The following is a 19,591-nucleotide window of genomic DNA, read 5'->3' as shown; positions in this document are numbered from 1 at the left end:
AAGAGAAATAGAGGGAAAGAATGCATTAGACACCCTCAATGCTTAAACAACAAGGTCGTGAGTTACGGTGAAAAACACCATAGATAAGCATGATCAGTGAACCTAGTAACTTATCCTGTGCCTCACCCTTTTTTTTTGGGTTGGGGGAGGAGAGGGGGGGGGGGGGGGAATGGCCACAGGGGGTAGAACAAATGGAAAAAAAAAAAAAGACTATTAGCTCACCTGATTGAGCTACCTTGTTCTCCCCGAGGGGCTATGAGATGGAAATCTTAAGCAAATTGCAGATACAAAGCAAGCTTGAGCACCCACATGCACAAGGGGAGCAACTTGCACTGAGGAAAGTACTTAAAACCAACAGCAATCACTATCATCAGTCAGCAGAAGAGAACAAAACACACAGAGATATTAAAAAAAAATTACAATACCAAAGAATCTTATATCAGTTATATGTTGATGCATCAGAAGTCTGTGTCAATGAGACTTACACAGCTGCCGGATACAAAGTATTTTGTTATCTAAGTCATATCTACATCACCTTGCACATACGAAAAATAGATGCATCATTAGGGGGTCCCTTCATCATCCTGCACATCATAAGGAATGCCAGCTCTGTCAGTGTGTTCCCTACCAAAGCTTTCATTATAGTAATTGTTCAGCCTATCAACCTGCCCATAGAAGGCACGATGTGTCGATGCTCTTTGTCCATTCCTCTGAAGCTCTTTGTGGGAGTACCAAAGCCGTGACCGATCAGGAGAATCCTCTGGGACTAAAACATTTTATCATTCTATTTACATGGCTTAAATAACGAAATATAACTAAGGATGGGAGAATAAAAAAGGCTGAGCAGAACATGACTCACCACCATCTGACACGTCAGCAAGTTTATCAAGTGCTTCAAGAATGGCTCTTTCATGCTCCTATTTCCAAAATCATAAGTACACATCATGGAAAACCAGATTAATTTAAAAAATTCAAGTTAAGGCCACACTTGGCATAAGAAGCAACAAAGGTAAGAAAGCAGGTTCGAAAAAGAAATAAAAGTACTTTGAGGATTAATTTAGCCTTCTCCACTTCAAATGGGTCAGGTTCTCCACCTCCATAGATCACTCTCTCAACCTGCACAACAGATAGGACTCAATATAAATTGGCAGAACTGGACAAGATGAAACTTCTTATAGAAGGATGGAAAAGTGTTTTTTAGAAGAAAAAACTTTAAGACATTTTAGAGTTTTAAAAGAACAAGAAGAACAACCCCATTATCAAAGGGGGAAGGTATAAATATTTTATGAGCTGGAACTCCAGAAAGGCAACAAACAGAAGGTAGTATGGTATGATATCCAATTTACTGATATCAAGGCCTGGTTGTGAAGCAATGAGCCTCTCGAGGAAGGGTCCCTAAAAAATATAAATGGATGCCACAAGTTCCACCAAAGGAAGGGTGGAAGTCAATCTGGATTGGGTGAAAGTTCAACCTTGTACCCACACTCCACACTCCCAACAACCACCCCCCCCCCAAAAAAAAAAAAAAGTAAGTGGGAATGGGTCAATCAAAATCTGCAGATTATAGGTAGGATCAGCTCATGTGGTAGATTATGGGTAGGAACAACATCAACCACAGAAACTCTGGCGATAACTTAAACGCAAGTCAACAAGAGACTGCCCAAATCTCTCTCTGGGATCAGATCACCCACTGCCAATCCTGATCTCATTCTGAGTCAACTTCGCTAGTTTTGGCATGGAATGACTGAGTTAGGTAAAAACAGCTAAACAGTGTAATATTGCATTCTAAATTGCCCTCAAACTTGCTCGCTGCCATGCAATCCCAAGTTCACTCAACCAATATGCACAAGAATGTCCTGATCCCCAAATCTGGTCACTCTGTGAGCGTGTTTGTTACTTTTTTCCCAGTTGGGGTGAGAAATGGTTAGGATGAGCATTGAGGATGATAAGAACCAGATTTAGCAATCAAATGCTCAGCAAATACCTACAGATAACACACAAGCAACAAAAAGCAATAAATGTCATGACAACCATCCTCCTGGGACCAAACTATGCTTCTCAAATTAATGAGGTAATAGATTAAAATAATTTTAGGAGAGTCAAAGGACAGAATACGGTAACGTAACTCCAAATAAGAGAAGGATCCTATAGAGGCCAGGTGTACAATGGTTCTGAAATTGATCAGCCGATTGGGGCAAAGCAGGCTGATTTGACTCTAAATTAGGGTTAGGTAAGGGGAATGAGTGAATGTGTTATATGATAATGATGGACAGGTCTAAAGGAAGCTACTGATAAAGGTTTTAAATAGGTTTAAACAGAAAATTAAAATTCTGAAATTCTAGGGATAAGGTTTGGGTTTTAGGTTTTAGAATCTAGGTTGAAAACTAGGGTTTAGGATGGTATTTTGGGGCTGGACTTGGGATCGAGTTTCCCAAACAGTGAGGGGAAGGCTCGACTGAAGTTTGAAGGGGAATGGATGGCTGGAAGTATGGTTTCTCAATTTTAGGGCTTTTTTGGGTTTTATGTGAGTGAGGGGATTAGGGTTTTTTAATGGACAGTTGAGGCTGCAGGTTAGGTCGAGTGGAGGGAGGGCAGTAAGGGATCTGGGGTTAAATTTTGGATGAAAATTGATGAAGGATGAAGGCTGGACAGGTTCTAGATGATCTAGGGTTTATGGAACTCAAACCAAAAATAAAGGGGAAGGATTGGGGGGAAGGATAAGTGGAAAACAGAATTTAATCTTCAAACTTACAGCAGGAAATCCACCGGCAGCAGCTTGATAATTGAAGGAACCTCCCGATCTTCTCGATGCAAGGAGTCGCAGGATTCCACCCACCCTATCCACCTTGAAATCCACAAGGATGCACTCACAAAGGAGCAGGAACAGCAGCAGCAACAATCGGCCAGCAGTAACAGTCTTTTAATTCAAATTCAATGTGGGGGAGCCCTCCACGATGTACTTTATTTATAATGTGGCTTTATGCCAAATCCTACCACAACTTAATGACTTCTCCTTCACAAAATTGTGGAAGGGAAGGAATTTAAACTAAAACTAATAACCTAAAATAGTAAAAGACCTATTTAACCCTACTAACTTAAGTTAAAAGGCATCTAACTTAAAATAACTAATTTAAAAGAAGATTCCATACTAGCCGATAAGATATAAGGACCTATTAACCAATAGGAACACTTCACTTAAATTAGACCAATTGAACCAATTGGGTGCACCCAATTCTAAATCGGTTCAATCTAAAAACAGGAAAATAAACTAAGTATGGAAAATAATAATCCTAATCTATGGCTCCCTAATCAAGCCTTGAAGTTCAGGGCTTCTTCTTCTTCTTCTTCTTCTTCTTCCTACTTGGAGCTGCATCAACTCTCCCCGCCTTGAAAGCATTCATCTCCGATGAATGGCTGGAGATCATAGAATGGTCTTCCAAATCAGGATCAAGTTTCTTGAGTTCATCTTCAGCAGATGGTTTAAGCTTATATGCGGACAGCAGCTCTTTGACGGATGAAAAAGGTTGGAACTCTGGCTGGGCAGTAGCCTCTTGAAGGATCACATGAACACCTCTAGGATTAGTACCTTCGTCTTCAAGATAAGCAGCCACATCGTCATCATCATCAGGAGGAAGTGCATGGAAATGATCTTCACCTTGGTCTTCACTTTCGCCTTGAACTCCTTCCTTTTCAGCCATGTTGACAGACTTCTTGTGTGGGCAGTCCCTAGCAATATGCCCCTTGTCTTGACAGTAATAACAAGTGAAAGGGTCGTTTCGGCGCATAGGAGCTTTGCCCTTATCATCCACACATGGGGAAACAGCAGGGCGAGAGGTGCTGCCTATAGAGGAACCTTGTTTTGAGGTGCTAGTGTTGATGTAGGCCGGCTTGGAAGTAGAACCCGGTTATTTACTTGAAGCTAATAGCTCCTCTACTTTCAAGGCCTTCTCAAAACAATCTCGAACGTCTGCAACGTCAACCACCCCAATTGTCCTGCTGATCTCACTTGACAGACCCAACCTGAACCGGGAAAGCATTTGGATGCCCTCCTCCCTAATGCCAGAGCGAGAAGAAAGAGCATCGAATTTCCTCACGTACTCAGTCACAGTCATGGTTCCTTGGCAGAGGGAGTTGAATTGATCCTGTAGCTGAGACCTGAAGTGCCTTGGTAAGTATTGCTTACTCAGGTCATATTTCATGTCTTCCCAAGTGCGGGGTGCAGTACCATTAAAGTCCATCTCTCTTTCAGTAGTTCTCCACCACTCACGTGCTGGTCCGACAAGTTTAGCACGGACTAACTTCATTTTCCCCTCTTCAGACAGGTCATACCAGTCGAAATAATCTTCTATTGCAGCAAGCCAGTCATAAAATACCTGGGGGTCAGAGTGACCATCGAATTCTTTCAGCTCAAGCTTCACCTTTTGGTTGCCTGTATAGCGCCAATTAGTACCCTGGTCTCTAGTGAAGTAGGACCACATATACTCCTCAAAAGTAGGCTGGCGACCTCTATTTCTGTCCCAGTCTTCTCTATTTCTGTCTCTGTAGCCTTGGTGGTGATCTCTATGTTCCCTAGAAGGCTCACAGGCATCTCTAGGTCTGTCCCGACGATCTCTATAATAATCTCTACCATCCCTGTCATCTCGGTCAGTCCTGAATCTGTCCCTGTGACCTATGTGTCCATCTCTATAACCCCTATAGTCATCTCTGGGGCTCCCATCTCTATCAGGCAGCCTTTGTACCACTGAATGGAGTTGGTACCTGTCTTCTTCTATGGGTACATTGCTGTCCCCATTAAGTGCAAGTTGTCTATGCTCAATTACTTGCAGCCTTTCAGCAATAGCTCTCTGTTCACCTCTAAAATCTTCAACCAAAGTCTTCTGGTCAGCAGTAAATTTCTGAAACATCTTTAACATTGCTGCCATAGGGTCGGGTGGTTGTGGCAGCACCGGATTGCCATGTTCAGCCATGGTTCTGATACCAAGTTAATGTAGCTCCAAATAGGAGAAGGATCCTATTAGAGGCCAGGTGTACAATGGTTCTAAAATTGATCAGCCGATTGGGGCAAAGCAGGCTGATTTGACTCTAAATTAGGGTTAGGTAAGGGGAATGAGTGAATGTGACATATGATAATGATGGGCAGGTCTAAAGGAAGCTACTGATATAGGTTTTAAATAGGTTTAGACAAAAAATTAAAATTCTGAAATTCTAGGGTTAGGATTTGGGTTTTAGGTTTTAGAATCTAGGTTGAAAACTAGGGTTTAGAATGGTATTTTGGGGCTGGACTTGGGATCGAGTTTCCCAAACAGTGAGGGGAAGGCTCGACTGAAGTTTGAAGGGGAATGGATGGCTGGAAGTATGGTTTCTCAATTTTAGGGCTTTTTTGGGTTTTATGTGAGTGAGGGGATTAGGGTTTTTTAATGGACAGTTGAGGCTGCAGGTTAGGTCAAGTGGAGGGAGGGGGCAGTAAGGGATCTATGGTTAAATTTTGGATGAAAACTGATGAAGGATGAAGGCTGGACAGGTTCTAGATGATCTAGGGTTTATGGAACTCAAACCAAAAATAAAGGGGAAGGATTGGGGGGAAGGATAAGTGGAAAACAGAATTTAATCTTCAAATTTACAGCAGGAAATCCATCGGCAGCAGCTTGATAATTGAAGGAACCTCCCGATCTTCTCGATCAAGGAGTCGCAAGAGTCCACCCACCCTATCCACCTTGGAATCCACAAAGATGCACTCACAAAGGAGCAGGAACAGCAGCAACAGCAATCGGCCAGCAGTAACAGTCTTTTTTAATTCAAATTCAATGTGGGGGAGCCCTCCATGATGTACTTTATGTATAATGTGGCTTTATGCCAAATCCTACTACAACTTAATGACTTCTTCTTCACAAAATCGTGGAAGGAAAGGAATTTAAACTAAAACTAATAACTTAAAATAGTAAAAGACCTATTCAACCCTACTAACTTAAGTTAAAAGACATCTAACTTAAAACAACTAATTTAAAAGAAGATTCCATACTAGCCAATAGGATATAAGGACCTATTAACCAATAGGAACACTTCACTTAAATTAGACCAATTGAACCAATTGGGTGCAACCAATTCTAAACCGGTTCAATCTAAAAACAGGAAAATAAACTAAGTATGGAAAATAATAATCCTAATCTATGGCTCCCTAATCAAGCCCTAAGTTCAAGGCTTCTTCTTCTTCTTCTTCCTACTTGGAGCTGCATCTTACGCACATTAAATGAATTTCAAAATTTAATTAATACAATGTCTAGGTTCCCAAGGCATAAACATTAATTTGCATATACACACCACGAGAAAATTTAAGATACTCATGAGAATAGTTAGATGATGAACACAACAGAAATAGATAAATACTCCTAGTACACACAAGTAATCATAAAGTTAGAAGTTTTCCTGAACAGCATGTCCACAATGGAATCTAGGGGCACTCCACTTAGTTATGCCACGAGGTAGGATGGGTAATATGGCAATTCCAACCATTAGATGTCTAGGGAATGGTCTGGATTGGTCACATGTCAAATTTCTAAAAACAAATTCAACCATATTTCCTCCTATGCATTGGCATTTCCCCCTTGTATTTTTAGTCGCCCATGTCTTTTCAGTAACTTTAATTTTTTTACAGGCATTGCAAATTTTTGTTTTGCCAATTGGCCCAACTCTGTTCAGGCTGAAATACAATACATGAGCAGAGGATCTTGTGGTATACCAGTCCATAAATTTAGATCAGCTACATGGCAGACATTTGAGCCACACATATATTCCATAATAGACATTCTGTACAGAAAATATACTCCTTACAAGTTATACACTTATCTTCTTTGAATTTAGATCAAGAATTACTGCAGCCAAGAGCACTGGAAGAAGACTTGGACAGATCTGATTTTTCTCTCCAAAAAACTAGTTTTTTCATTGATTTGATAGATCTGTAGATATGTGGAAAATGATGTCTTCCTATTTTTTAATCCCTTGATATTGCTGGAGAGAGTTACAAGAGAAAAATAAGATTTGAAGACTTGTATCCGCTCAATCTGGATTTTATCAATGGCTGAGTCATGATGTGTTGATACAGCGATCTGCCCACTTAACCCATGATGATCAGCCGATTTACCATGTGCATTCATGTATCTTGGTAAAAAATTAGATTGATATCATCCGATCCCAATATGGATCAGCCAATATGCCTGATCGGATCCAAAGCTTAAAACCATTTGTCTCTGTTGCATACAATTGTGGAATCCTTTTGTCTTCTTTAAATAAATTCACCATGCTGATTAGACCCAATATTGACTACAGAATCCACCTAGCAGACCAGAACCCAACCTATAAACACAACACTTGGGTTACTACTAAATCGATCTAATTAATTAGGGCCAGATTCAGGTTGAACATCTACCTATGAACCTACGGTTGACCCGTCCCATTGCCACCAATCAAAAACCCACACATAAAGGCCCATTACTATTGTGATTCATAAAAACACTCTACATACAATCTTTCCATCTTTTGTGAAACATGCTGCGCGAGTAGAGTGACTATTGTTAGTGAGAACATACAAATCATACTAATGTTAGTCCATAGATGGGGGACAGCAAGGGATAAAATAGAAACTAGGAGTGAAGAAGCCAGTCTATTGAGGCAGGAGTACCGATGTTCAAAATTAAAATGGAGAAGTGTATGTGCTTTAATTGGAATCAATCAACTTGAGAGTAGAGATACCCAATCCAGTAACTCAGCTGATCACCGATGAACATCCCTTAATCCGATTGAGATCTCATTTAATAGGAAAGAGAGAGATATACAAGAAAACAGATAATATACTGTGGTTAGATAGTACAAATTTCTGAGTCTAAAATGGCAGAAATTGGTGAGACATTGGATGACATTAAGCATTCATAGCTGATGAGCAGATTGCGAATAGATTCTCAAGAAATGAAAGGAATGAGATATTTGAGGACCAGAGGAGTGAAAGTTAAGAATGATACCATATCCAAGACAGATAATTCCAATTCCAATACTTTAAGTGGGATGTCATCAAACAACTAACACCAACTTTAAATAGCAACTGAGAATGAGCAGAACAAGGTTTGGGGAGAAATTATAAGAGCTTTGCTCCTTCAAAACTCAGGCATTTTGAACTCTTGCGGTAAATGGAATTTGGGTGGTTTGGGTTGAAATGAAACACAGGACATGGTTCTTGATGGTGACATTTGAGGCTGCATGATTGACAGTTAGATTCTCCCTTGATTTCCTTAATGGCTTTTGTTTGAAGCAGGGTCTGATGAGGGTATACGCTGAATAGGGGTTGCATACTCGGGCAACGGTCAAGTTTCTCCATTGCGACCTAGTGGTCGTGGGTTCAAGTCAAAGAACAGCCTCTCTGCGAAGCGGGGGTAAGGGCGTAAGGTTGCATACATTATGACCCTACCCAGACCCCGCAGTGGCGGGAGCCTCGTGCACTGGGTAGTGGGTAAGCCAAAGAAAACAATTTGTGGGTTGACCACATTGTGCAGGGTGGTGCTTCTGCCAGGTTTTAGGTCCTCAGGCACTTCTCAAGCACTCATATTTGGACTGTTTCATCTTTCACTTATTCTCTCCATTTAAAGGCCATTGCCACCTATCACAGAAAAGGAGGAAATATCTATTACATAACATTCAATGTAGAAGCCTAACATACAAAAAAGACAGTGAAGAGGGTGGGTCAGCATTTTGAACTTGCAGAGGGTTTGTCCCTATCGCTTACTCTCCCAAGCAAGAGCTTTCCTAGCCTTTGACAGCACATGTGTACAAACATAAATTATCCAACATTCAAATTCCAAGAATGGTTGCAAAAAAAAATTAGAAGTTGACAGCAACCATCACCAAACCTCATGAATAAGTTTATCTGTTGCACGAATTTCAATTGTATCCGATCTTTTCTTGAAATCTGTTCCATGGATTATTGGAATCTTTCCTTTGCCTGCACTTGGTGCTTGTTTGCCATGTGAAGCAGATTTCATGGACTTCCCAACATTTCCTTGAGCAGAGAAGACAGCTGTTTCACCACCCCATTGACTGTCCCTGAAATGTGTCTGAGCAGGAAAGTGTAAGCTTCATTGCCTAAAAAATATGAAATGTCCAAAAACTATAAAATTCCAATATAATAATTTAATTAAAAATTAAAGGGACAAAGTACTCACAATAAGTGAAAATTTCATGAGAATAAGGTGTTTTTAAATCATGAAAAGCAAGCAGCTTTTTGACCAGGGTTTGAGACTTGAGTACATGGATCAGGTATCAAGGAGTCAGATCCACCCCTAAAATTAAGGATACAGGGATATGTGTCTGAAAATGGTTACAGATACAGGTGCTCGGCTAAAATTTTTCAAGGGGGTTATGGATCCAGGGTAAACTAAAAGTGGGTGAAGTTAAAATATAAATACCCTAAACTATAAAGACTTAATGTAAATATAAAGTTTTGATTTTTTTAACAAAATAATAAAGGCTTAAATGCAATTCATAACCCCCATGGATTAAACGTACATCATTAGCCAATGATGCACATAAGTCACCTAAAGGGCTTATTTTATCAGAAATAAGCCTTTGGTTGGGTTATGTATGTGATGGGCCTTTGATCCCACGTGTTTTCATTGTAATGGGCCTAAAATATGGGTAGAAGGTAGGCATATGGGATTAGACTTAGTTAGCTCTTTTTAATTTTAAGTTGTTTAATAGGCTTTGAATTCCCTCACCATGCTTGAGAAGGTTTCCTTTTATTATTATGCCTCTTATTTATGTTGCTTAGCAATATAATTTTACTTTCCTATTCAGATTAGGATTATGCTTTAGTTTTTTGTAAATGGCTTGTAAAGAGCCAAGGCTCATAGACGATCTGATGAAAAATAGACTTGAGATTTTGCTTCAATGGAGTGCTGTGTGATTCAGTAGAGGATGGGAGATCCTTGGAGGACAGTGAGATTCTGATCCTTGTCCTTGTTGGGAAGCTATGAGTTACCTAGTTTTCTTCTTATATTCTGTTTTCTCCGCAAACCAGCTGCTGTTTTGTAATCTTAATCAATTGATCTTGGTGTTCTATGTTTGGTGATCTGTTCTGGATTAAATCGTCCTTCATTCATCTTCTATTATATCTCATATTCTGTTCGAGTTAATCTATAGCTGGGTGATGCAGATACACCAAAGAAGTTTCCTACTTATAGAGTTGGTCTTTATTTTTAGGAGTCTTTTATTTCTCTTTATATGTGATGTAATTCCCCATCGTTGTAGATAGATTGAATAGAATGGAATAGTTATGGTTTGAGTAGCCTGTGTGGCTGTGCGTGTGCACTCTTCTCCCCCTCCCCCTCTTCTTCTTCTTCTTATGCGATTTTCCCAACCCCTTGCAATTTCTTGCCTACCGGTCCTCCACTAATTTGGTATCAGAGTTGAAGGATCTATCTCCTTCCCATCAATCTCTCTTCCCTCTGCCAAGTATCGTTACTGTTTTTTTTAACTTCCGTACCAGCGGTACCATGGGTTACTGCCCAAGAACCCCCACCCCAAAAAAACAAGAAGCAAATCCCATCCCTGCGAGTCCCGCGACCTCACCCCTACCTTTCACTCCACAATAACCCCCACCCCTTCCTTCAATTTACACAGGAAAACCCCACTATATTCCTTTTGTTTCCAGTATCTCCATCCGATTCCATTCTGCCAGCACCTAAAAAAAAACAAAAACAAATCGCAGCAATCCTTCCCCAACACACCAGACCACTAAAACCCCAAAATCTCCCTTCAATCACAGCGCTGCACTAACTACATCCCCTTCAATTCTTAATCTCCCCACTGAAACCCTAAGACACACCCTTCAATTTCCAACCCCAGCGCTGCATCAGAGAGGAACAAAAAATTTTACATACCTGGGTCGATTCTCCTGCTGCCTTTTCCGTGGAGGTCGTAGACTCCTTGTTGATGTCGAAGACCGACTCCAGCTCATACTTAAACCCGCTGTAGCAACTTGTACGGTCTCCTCCATCCCTCACTGGTTTCCACTCTGTTTCTCCAGAGGAAGAAATCAAGTGGACTGCGTCTTCCAACCCCATGCGATAAGTTCTCCCTTTCTAAACCCACACTTTCCCCGTATCCCCCCCTTTAAAATATATTTTTTTCCCTTTTCTTTAAAATTTTCTTCCCAGTTTACCCCTTCCCACCAATACGTTACACTAGCCTTCTTTTCTTCTCTTTTAGATTGCAGTCCACTAAATTACAATTCTGCCATTGTTATCATAAACCCACTACATCATGGAGATTGATCGATGTGATTTACTCCTTTCAATAAGCGATGGGTTCCGTAAATTGCAAACAGAACTTTTTAATTAGAAGACAAGTTTTCGGGAGCTTGCCAATATTAACAACAACTTCTATGATAAGATGTCAAGCATGATACAATCTTCAGAAGGCGAATCAGAGGCTAAAGAAAAGGTGGACAACGAAAGCGACAATCAAACTGAGGTACACGGTCTGATCAAGGTTGCAGTTGAAGAAAAGATTGACGGTTAGATTATACTTGTGAAACCCCACAATCAGATGCCCATCGTAGAGACATCGTTCGCTAACGACCATCAGAAGATCATAGTGGTTGATCATGAGATATCACCCGATCAAAGTCGATACTTGTGGATATTGATCGAATGGTGTTGATTCTCTAGTTTTACAAAACTCGTGGGCGAGTTCCTCAACACTAGGGGAATTGATGCAAATACACTACCTTGGACTGACCAAAACCCATTTGGGTATCTAGACGAAGATGAACTGGGTCCGGATTGAGTTTTTGGAATTTAGTAGGATTTAGGAATTTATGTTGTCGGGGAAATAATGTCTTTCAGTTTTTTTATTCTGTTTATTTTAGAAGTTAGCTACGTAGGTTATTTGGTTTCCAAAATTGTTCTTGGTATCCTTATTTGAATAAGTTTCCTAGTTAGAGAGTTGGTCTTTATTTTTAGGAGTCTTTTATTTCTCTCTATATATGATGTAATTCCCCATTGTTGGAGATAGATTGAATAGAATGGAATAGTTATGGTTTGAGTAGCCTGTGTGGCTGTGCGTGTGCACTCTCTCCCCCCTTTCTTCTTCTTATGTGATTTCCCCTCTCCCTTGCAATTTCTTTCCTACCGGCCCTCCACCACTGGGGAGGTGTTGTTATAACATGCGGCTGCTCTGTTTTAGACCAAATTTCTGTTAGATTTGAAACCTCACCTGTGTATGATCTGACCTTCAGATCAGGACCAGATTTTGAGGTATTCAAGGCCTCCCTAATACTGACCCCAGGTATTATTGGGACCAGATTACTTGATCTGATGTATTACTTGATCTGCTGTTAATGAATTTCTCCCCAAATCTGTCCTGTCTGATATTTGAGACCTGAGTTTCTTTAATTACTTTCTATCTGGTTAGGTTGGAATCATACTTTGGGGATTGTTTGATCCAGCCAAGAAGGGACCTTAATTTGAATCCTAGGGAGATCTTACATTCTGATTGCGATTGATTAGAAATCTCTTATTTGCTGAATTTCAGTTTCAGATTTGATTATCGTCTAATTACTCTTAATCTGACCATTGGATCATCACTCTATTCTGAAGATCGCCTATATTATTTATTTGAGTGATTGTCAGAGTTTCACCTTCATCTGAGAAGGTTGACTTTGGTTGAATTTTTTATTTGAGTTTACTTGGGATCTTGCAAGGGAGGCATTTAGCCTGAAACTAGGGTTCATACTAGGCAAATCATAAGTACCTATGGCTTTCCAAAAGAATTTATATACAGGTATTAAGCCCCATGATCTGGAGCCAGTCTCCACAGCTCGACGCCAACAGGGAGGAAGGAGTCTATAGTGGTGATGATGAAGTCCAGGTACTCTATTCCAACCCTTCGTCCTTCCTTCTTTTCATGGTTCATCTACTTCTAATTCAGTTTGTTTTTGCTTCTTTTCCCCCCTTTTTCTTTTGGCTGCTACTACAATGGGTCTGTTGCTCCTCATTGTCGTCTGCTGCCACTCTTTCTTCTTTTTTTTTGTAGATGTGGAAAAAATAGACACATCCAATCAAAGTGAGGAGGGTTCTGCAACGTATCCCTATGCTGCTCCCGCACAACTCTAGTACTCAAGAGCGAGGAGAGGGATCCAGGTAACAAAGCTAAGCAGCACATCATTTTTTATGAAAAGTCCTAGAGGCCTAACAAATACTCAATATATTCTGCAAATTCATCAAAGCATAACAAAAAGGATTGGATTATATAACCCAATCCTGTTGTTACGCTTATAAAATATTTAAGCGTGCACTAGACTTACAATTTTGTCCAGGTTGTTTGCGTTCCCCTCAAAGGCTAAGGATGGAGTTCAGATCCATCAATTGGTCAGCAGATCTGTCATGTGTATTAGGAAATCAAGCCACTACCAAGGATGTCATGATAGGGGTCAGCTCCCTTTAATTTAAGAATAACAGGCCAAGCATAAATTTGACCAGTAATAGCCTAGACACATTGGTCAAAAGACTTAAGTAGGACCCACATACAGCCATATTTTAGACCAATGGTCAAACCTCAAGGAGCAGGTAAATATGGTGGCAGCAGGATTAATGAAGATTTTAATATATTTTTTTTCAATTCTCAATTTTGGCAGTTAAGGTTTGTTTTTGGAACTCCGTTCTTTGCAATTCCCTAGAGTAGAGATCTTTTTTTTAGATGAGTAACAACTAACAAGTACATGGTTTAATTAGGCCTTTTAATTCTTGTTTATGTACCATTCTAGTTAAGTGAGTACACTTCCAGATTTTGCCTGTTTGACATTAATTTTTCAAAATTTTCAGATAAGATTCTCTTAATTGTTGGAAAGGTGCTAGAGAACAAGAGACCTTCAAAAATTGGTAATCCTTCATTTCTGCATTTGAATAGAGAATAATGTAAATGCTATTGCTCTAAGCTATGTTTGAAAAGATACTGAAACCCCAATGGAGTTTGATGCTGTCCAAAATGCTACTTAGGATGATGCATAAAGAACTAGACTAGATATGGTAAGCCAAGTCAGATAGATGTGGCTGTCTTCTCTTTTTCCTAATTTTTTTTGTTTTATTAATGAAATTCTAGAAAAAGACACCCCCAAACCCATGATTAGACCTTTTGATGTGTCCAAAATATAAAAAGCTAGGACATTCTAGCTGATCAAACTTAATATGATGTAGATCCACACACTGGGCTGTATTACAGGGCAGGAGGGCAGCAGCTGAAACTGCCTAAACCGAGGTCCAATTTTGGACCTATTTGAGCCAGCCGGCTGAGCTGGGTCTTAGTTAGCTCACATGAGCTGTTAAGTGATGTTTGTTTTGTTTTAGTTTCATTCCTAATAGTATTAGGATTGCTACTTATTAGTTGCTTTAATTTCCGGCCAGGTTGTAATACTCCTATTATGTAGGAATTGATTTTTCAGTTTCCTTGTTTGATTTGGAGCGTTGATTTCAGTCTATATAAATAATGTAAGGCTGGTAAGCCTCTTTCATGTTTTGATTAATGAAAATTTGAGTTGCCATTGGCCTAAAGAAACTGTAAGACACAGTGGGTGAGAGACTCAAGCCTGAGATAAGCTACCAAGCTCAGATTCCTTCCCTCCCTGCTCAGTTAGCTGCTATTTGTCTTTGGATTCTGATCTTAATCTGTGGTTACTGCTGGTTTTGCTACCTGATTCCAAGAGGGTTGACCATTCCTTCATCTGATAGTACATTCCCAACATCAGGTAATAAAAAATCAGAGTTTAACTTCAGTTTTAATAAGCCAGCAGATGCTCTGTTTTTCTGCTTATTTCAGCCTGGTTTGATCTATTAATTAAATCTGATTTAATACTCTGATCAGCCCTAACTTTTGGGACATCAAAGAGCATCCCCGAAGTGCCACTCAACCATAGTTTGGTGGACATCAGATCAGTACCTTGGCTGCTATCCAAAATCACCCAAAACCTGCACATTTGGATTCCAAAATTTTTGTCTTCCTAATTACTCCCTAAGTAGCAAGCTGATCTGTGTTAAGGTTTGGGGGTTTGATAGTGCCTATCAAGGATAGAACTCGACTAGAGTTTGAGGCAATTCTATTGGCCTGGTTTGATTTAATTTCAGATTGATAATTCTTCCCAGACTTTCGACTGAGTCGGAATTTTCTAATTACTCTCAAATTACTTATCCAATCACTCTGATCTTCTGAAGGGTGTTATTATTCGTCGAGGGGTAAAAATCCTAAATTTGGCCTTCATCTGAGAAGGTTGACTTTTGTGAGTTTGAGCGTTTCTTGAGATCCTGCTGTGAGAATAGATCTGAGCTATTGTTACAGATCTACTCTTGCATTATGACACCTCCACAACCCTGCACCCAGCACATTCGCCTTTAAAATTCTGTTTTATCCACTGAAGCTCCAAAAACTACCAATCTGCCAATGGGGAGGGAGGGATCTCCACTCTTTCACCTCAAGCTTAACCTCCAGCCATCTTAAATGCCATCAATTAAACCCCTAATTTTATTTCACATAGTGAGAAATTAGGGCTCTCTAATTTTCATGTAACAATAGTAGAAAGCGCAGAGTAAGAGTCTAAGAGGTGATGGTGTCTCTCTATGATACCTAAAATCTTTATTTTACCCAAAATACCAGTGTCAAGCATGACAAGAGTTGAGCATGGGTATGGGATATCTGTTGGATCCCCCAAAGCGGACAGGGTTGTTGTGTATTTTTTTAACTTTTTTGGATGGGTCTGTACCCATTACTTGCAAATGCACACAGCCTAAACCATAAACTTATATATCGCAAGTCCATGCCCTTTCATCTATATATGTATACAGATTCCAGATTTCAGTACATTGTTATGCTCCGAGTTCTTTATGTCATCTTGCAAAGGTCAAAGTTGCATACTTCTGTTATTAAATGTTTCAATTGTTGGATATGAATAACGAATCATCTACATTAATTAACTTGGTTGCATACTTGGACATCTACATTAATTAAATTGGTTGCGTACTTGGATATAATTGAGCGGTCAAACCCAAAACTGAACCCCAAACCTAGTACAAGCAATTGAAACTGATTTCATCCTCACAAAGGAATAGATTACCATACTATTAAATGTTATGTTTTATGAATCCAGATACCCTCACCAGATGGCATATCCATATTACCTGAGTCCCCATGCTCCAAAATTTAATTGTTAGATGGATCTCACTCTAAGACAAAGAACCACAACATAGGACTGCTGTCTTAGAGCAAAAATTAAAAAGTCTGATGTAAAAATTGGAACAACAGTTAGAATTTGCAAATAGAAAAGGGGAATTATGAATTAGGGTCTCAGATAAAACAGAGAATAAAGTAGAAATCAGATTATAGAACAGAAGTAAAAAAAAAAAAAACTATCATTGCGAATAACAAGAACAAGAAGAAATGCTAACGGAAGAACACCTAAACAACCTAAGTTTCATGTGCTCCAAAAACAAAAATTCCATTGATAATCATGTATGTTTTTGTGTCTTACAGCCTATGCATAAGTGAAGAACCTAACTTCAACTAAAATTAGAAAACCAAAACACAATAAATCACCCAACTTGACTATATCCAATAAATAACCAAAACAATCACACCAAAGAAGGAAACCCTCACACATGTCAAAAACAAATAAGGAAAACCTCACATGGTAAAATCATAAATTCAGACTTACTATAAATGCTAATTTTGAGGCTAATTATCATAGTTGTCAAGGCGTCACCTACGCACCCAGTCGCCTTGGTCACCTAGGCGGGCACCTTGTTGGTGTCGCCTTGCGTCCAGGGCCCCTCCAATGCCTTGGGTTGGCTAGACGCCATGAAAATTATGCTAATTATAGAGGTACAATCATATATAAATTTACATCATGCTGCTTCCAGCATGCACTCAGACTTACTATAAATGCTAATTTTGAGGCTAATTATCATAGCTGTCAAGGCGTCACCTACGCAGCCAGTCGCCTAGGCGGGAGCCTTGTTGGTGTCGCCTTGCGTCCAGGGCCCCTCCAATGCCTTGGGTTGGCTAGACGCCATGAAAACAATGCTAATTATAGAGGTACAATCATATATAAATTTACATCATGCTGCTTCCAGCATGCACATGTATAATTTAGACATATCAGTCCAGTTGACACATCCATAAAACCTAAAGACACCATGAGAACAAAAAATGCAGTTTGAAAATCCATTTTTTACAGATGTTTAATACTTACTGCCGCTGAAGAAGGGATAACTGCTGGTGAAGGTTGAGAATTCTGTATGTATTTTGGAGGTGAGGATATGGTAACATGTGAAGTCTTCAACCTTTTGCGGGAAGCATGACACACTGAATTAGGCTTTGATCCGGAGGAATTCATTTTGTTACAGTGTGACCCTTTCTCACCAGAAGTGTCCTTACGCCATTCCCTATATCACATGCAATAAAAGGTCAGTAAGACAAAGCACATATTCATCATAAAAAGAAAAAGAAGAAGAAGAAAATGGGGAATTGATTAGATGCTGGATTCACCATCTATATGATCAGATGATTGAACAAAAGATAAAGGGTAAATTAAGATTATTGAAACAGATATAGAGAAATGAACACCTTATCATCCTGAGTGAATCATCTGAATCAACTTTCACAAGGAGTTCTCTATGTTCTACGTCTGAAACATTAAGTTCCTTCCTTAGCTCAGTAATAAGCCCTTCTTTACCCTGCAAAGGAAATGTATATAATTACTTGGCAGTTGAGATTACGTCCAAGACCCTATGAAACTCATAGAAGACAAATTTGTGTATATTACTTGAAGAGGATACAAAGAGAAGCAGACATATAAAAGAAAAGACTGCAAATTCCTCAAAATGATACATAAAAGAATTGGATACTATGGTAGACTATCAGTACAGCTAGAAAACAACATAACTAGTTAGTTGCTTAGGAACAGCCAACAAAGCTGGGACTTACCCAGGAGAGGAGAGGAGATTGAGCAATGAAAGCCCTCAGTATAGCACTATATGCTTCGGTCTCTATACAATGAATTTGATATTTCATGTCGGTTGTATCCATTCCTCGAGAACCTGCTCCAGAGGGAACCCTCCCAGTCATAGAAAAACGTACCCCTGGAATATTCCTGCTGAAATTTTGTGTTGGAAGATCTTCATCAGTTCCTGTCGGATGTATCAATAGAAATGTTAGCATAACAGTCAGTTTTACAGAAGTTCTTCAAGAAATTGAATGGTATTGACTAGTTGGGAAAAGGCTTAGTTGAGTTCAGACTGAATGACATTCAAAACCAATCTCAAAATATAAGAAAAATTCCCTCCGAAAAAAGGGCAAAAACAGTAGCCGAGCGACAGCATTACAGCTTGAGCATAAGCAAGAGATGCGATTATATAGATAGATCGAGTTACATCCTTCAAAAGGAAAAACCCAGGATTTGTTGCATGAATGAAGGACCGAGTGAGTGTCCACTGACCAGTGCCTGGGTGTGAGTGTATTACAGAGAGAGAGAGAGAGAGAGAGAAAAGAGAACCCAGTGTGCTATCAGTGAGCATTAAATGTCTACTTAAAGCTTCATGACAAACTTCTCGAAGATTTCAACGTGAACCATAACGAAACCCTAGTAACGACAAGCAGACAAATCCAGAAGGGAGCGTAATAACATCCCTTTGAGTTCAATTCCTCGCCCTCGAAGTCCCAAAACTCGTAATTGCTTCGACTAAGCCCGCAGTTTTTCATACCCGAGAACTTGAATATCAAGCCCTAAATGAAATCGTTCTAAAGAAGAAACCCAAACCCACAAACCAGTGGAAAACCTTCCTAAAGTCATAAAAATGACATAGGAAATTGTTGAGAAGTGAAAAAAATGGCGTAGGAGGAGAAGGAGAAGGAGACGGAACGACTTACCGCTGCCATCTAGCTTCATATAGTCCATAGACGAAACAACACCGGAAGAATGAACGAAACGCATTCATGGAAGAAGCATGTCGTCGTATAACATTCAAAAGTCACAACCAGCTTGCAGCAAAAACCGAGAAGATGGCGTTCACTGGCTAGAAACCGGTAACTTTTAACCGGAAAAAAATGGCGGGAACGGAATAGAGAGTATAGACTATAGACATGGAGCTCCAAAAGATGCTCCCTGAATATTCTCTCGTGTTCTCTCTCTAATCTCTTCGCATGTCGGACTACGCAGCAATAAACAAAAGGGGAAAAATGAAGATGATTTCATACAAGGGCAGTGAAGGAAATAATCTGAAGAAATCTGTACAAGGGCAACATAGTAATCTTCATCCCTAAAAATTAATAAGGGAAAAAAACGGCTACCCAAGAACGTTTCCCCTACGCCAAGACACAATGTGCCATGAAATGACCACCTCGCCCCCTGTTGGATCTTGTGTGCACGCGCTCCCATTGGTCTTATGTAGGTGCAATGGCCACACAGTTGGGCAACAATCGACCATCCGTTTACATCTCTGCCTTGTGTAACCCGGACCTTCCTCCCCCCAATGGATACAATTCACTATCAATCCATATCTCTTAG

The 19,591-nt window shown here is 39.8% G+C and overlaps 1 protein-coding gene across 4 annotated transcripts; it reads right to left on the bottom strand.

Moving 5' to 3' along the window:
• Positions 1 to 297: 297 nt before the first annotated feature.
• LOC122641983 (protein EMSY-LIKE 3-like) lies at positions 298 to 19,210 on the bottom strand. Of its 4 annotated transcripts, none has more exons than XM_043835369.1 (9): positions 18,955 to 19,210; positions 18,013 to 18,215; positions 17,653 to 17,762; positions 17,279 to 17,471; positions 8,895 to 9,098; positions 1,045 to 1,116; positions 860 to 917; positions 666 to 766; positions 298 to 584 (listed from the first exon to the last, which is right to left on the bottom strand). In XM_043835369.1, exons 1-9 carry the CDS (start codon positions 19,016 to 19,018, stop codon positions 564 to 566), a joined length of 1,026 nt encoding a protein of 341 aa, XP_043691304.1. In that variant the 5' UTR covers positions 19,019 to 19,210; the 3' UTR covers positions 298 to 563. The 4 variants fall into 4 exon arrangements, with proteins under 4 accessions (XP_043691304.1, XP_043691310.1, XP_043691286.1 ...); XM_043835375.1 differs by having other exon boundaries at positions 666 to 760; XM_043835351.1 differs by having other exon boundaries at positions 298 to 766.
• Positions 19,211 to 19,591: the final 381 nt, after the last annotated feature.

Source organism: Telopea speciosissima, chromosome 1, assembly GCF_018873765.1.
Source record: "Telopea speciosissima isolate NSW1024214 ecotype Mountain lineage chromosome 1, Tspe_v1, whole genome shotgun sequence".
In the NCBI taxonomy this organism is placed as follows: domain Eukaryota; kingdom Viridiplantae; phylum Streptophyta; class Magnoliopsida; order Proteales; family Proteaceae; genus Telopea; species Telopea speciosissima.
The sequence above is the reverse complement of the archived record's forward strand: the minus strand, read 5'-3'. Positions and strand labels throughout refer to the sequence as shown.

What these genes read in the sequence shown, in the direction of transcription:
- LOC122641983 (XM_043835351.1), bottom strand. Translation starts at nt 19,018, where the DNA reads ATGCGTTTCGTTCATTCTTCCGGTGTTGTTTCGTCTATGGACTATATG. An exon ending in AATCTCCTCTCCTCTCCTGG is followed by an intron (nt 17,763 to 18,012) that starts GTAAGTCCCAGC and finishes TTTCCTTTGCAG; the next exon opens with GGTAAAGAAGGGCTTATTAC. An exon ending in CAGATAAACTTATTCATGAG is followed by an intron (nt 1,117 to 8,894) that starts GTTTGGTGATGG and finishes TCTGTTGTGCAG; the next exon opens with GTTGAGAGAGTGATCTATGG.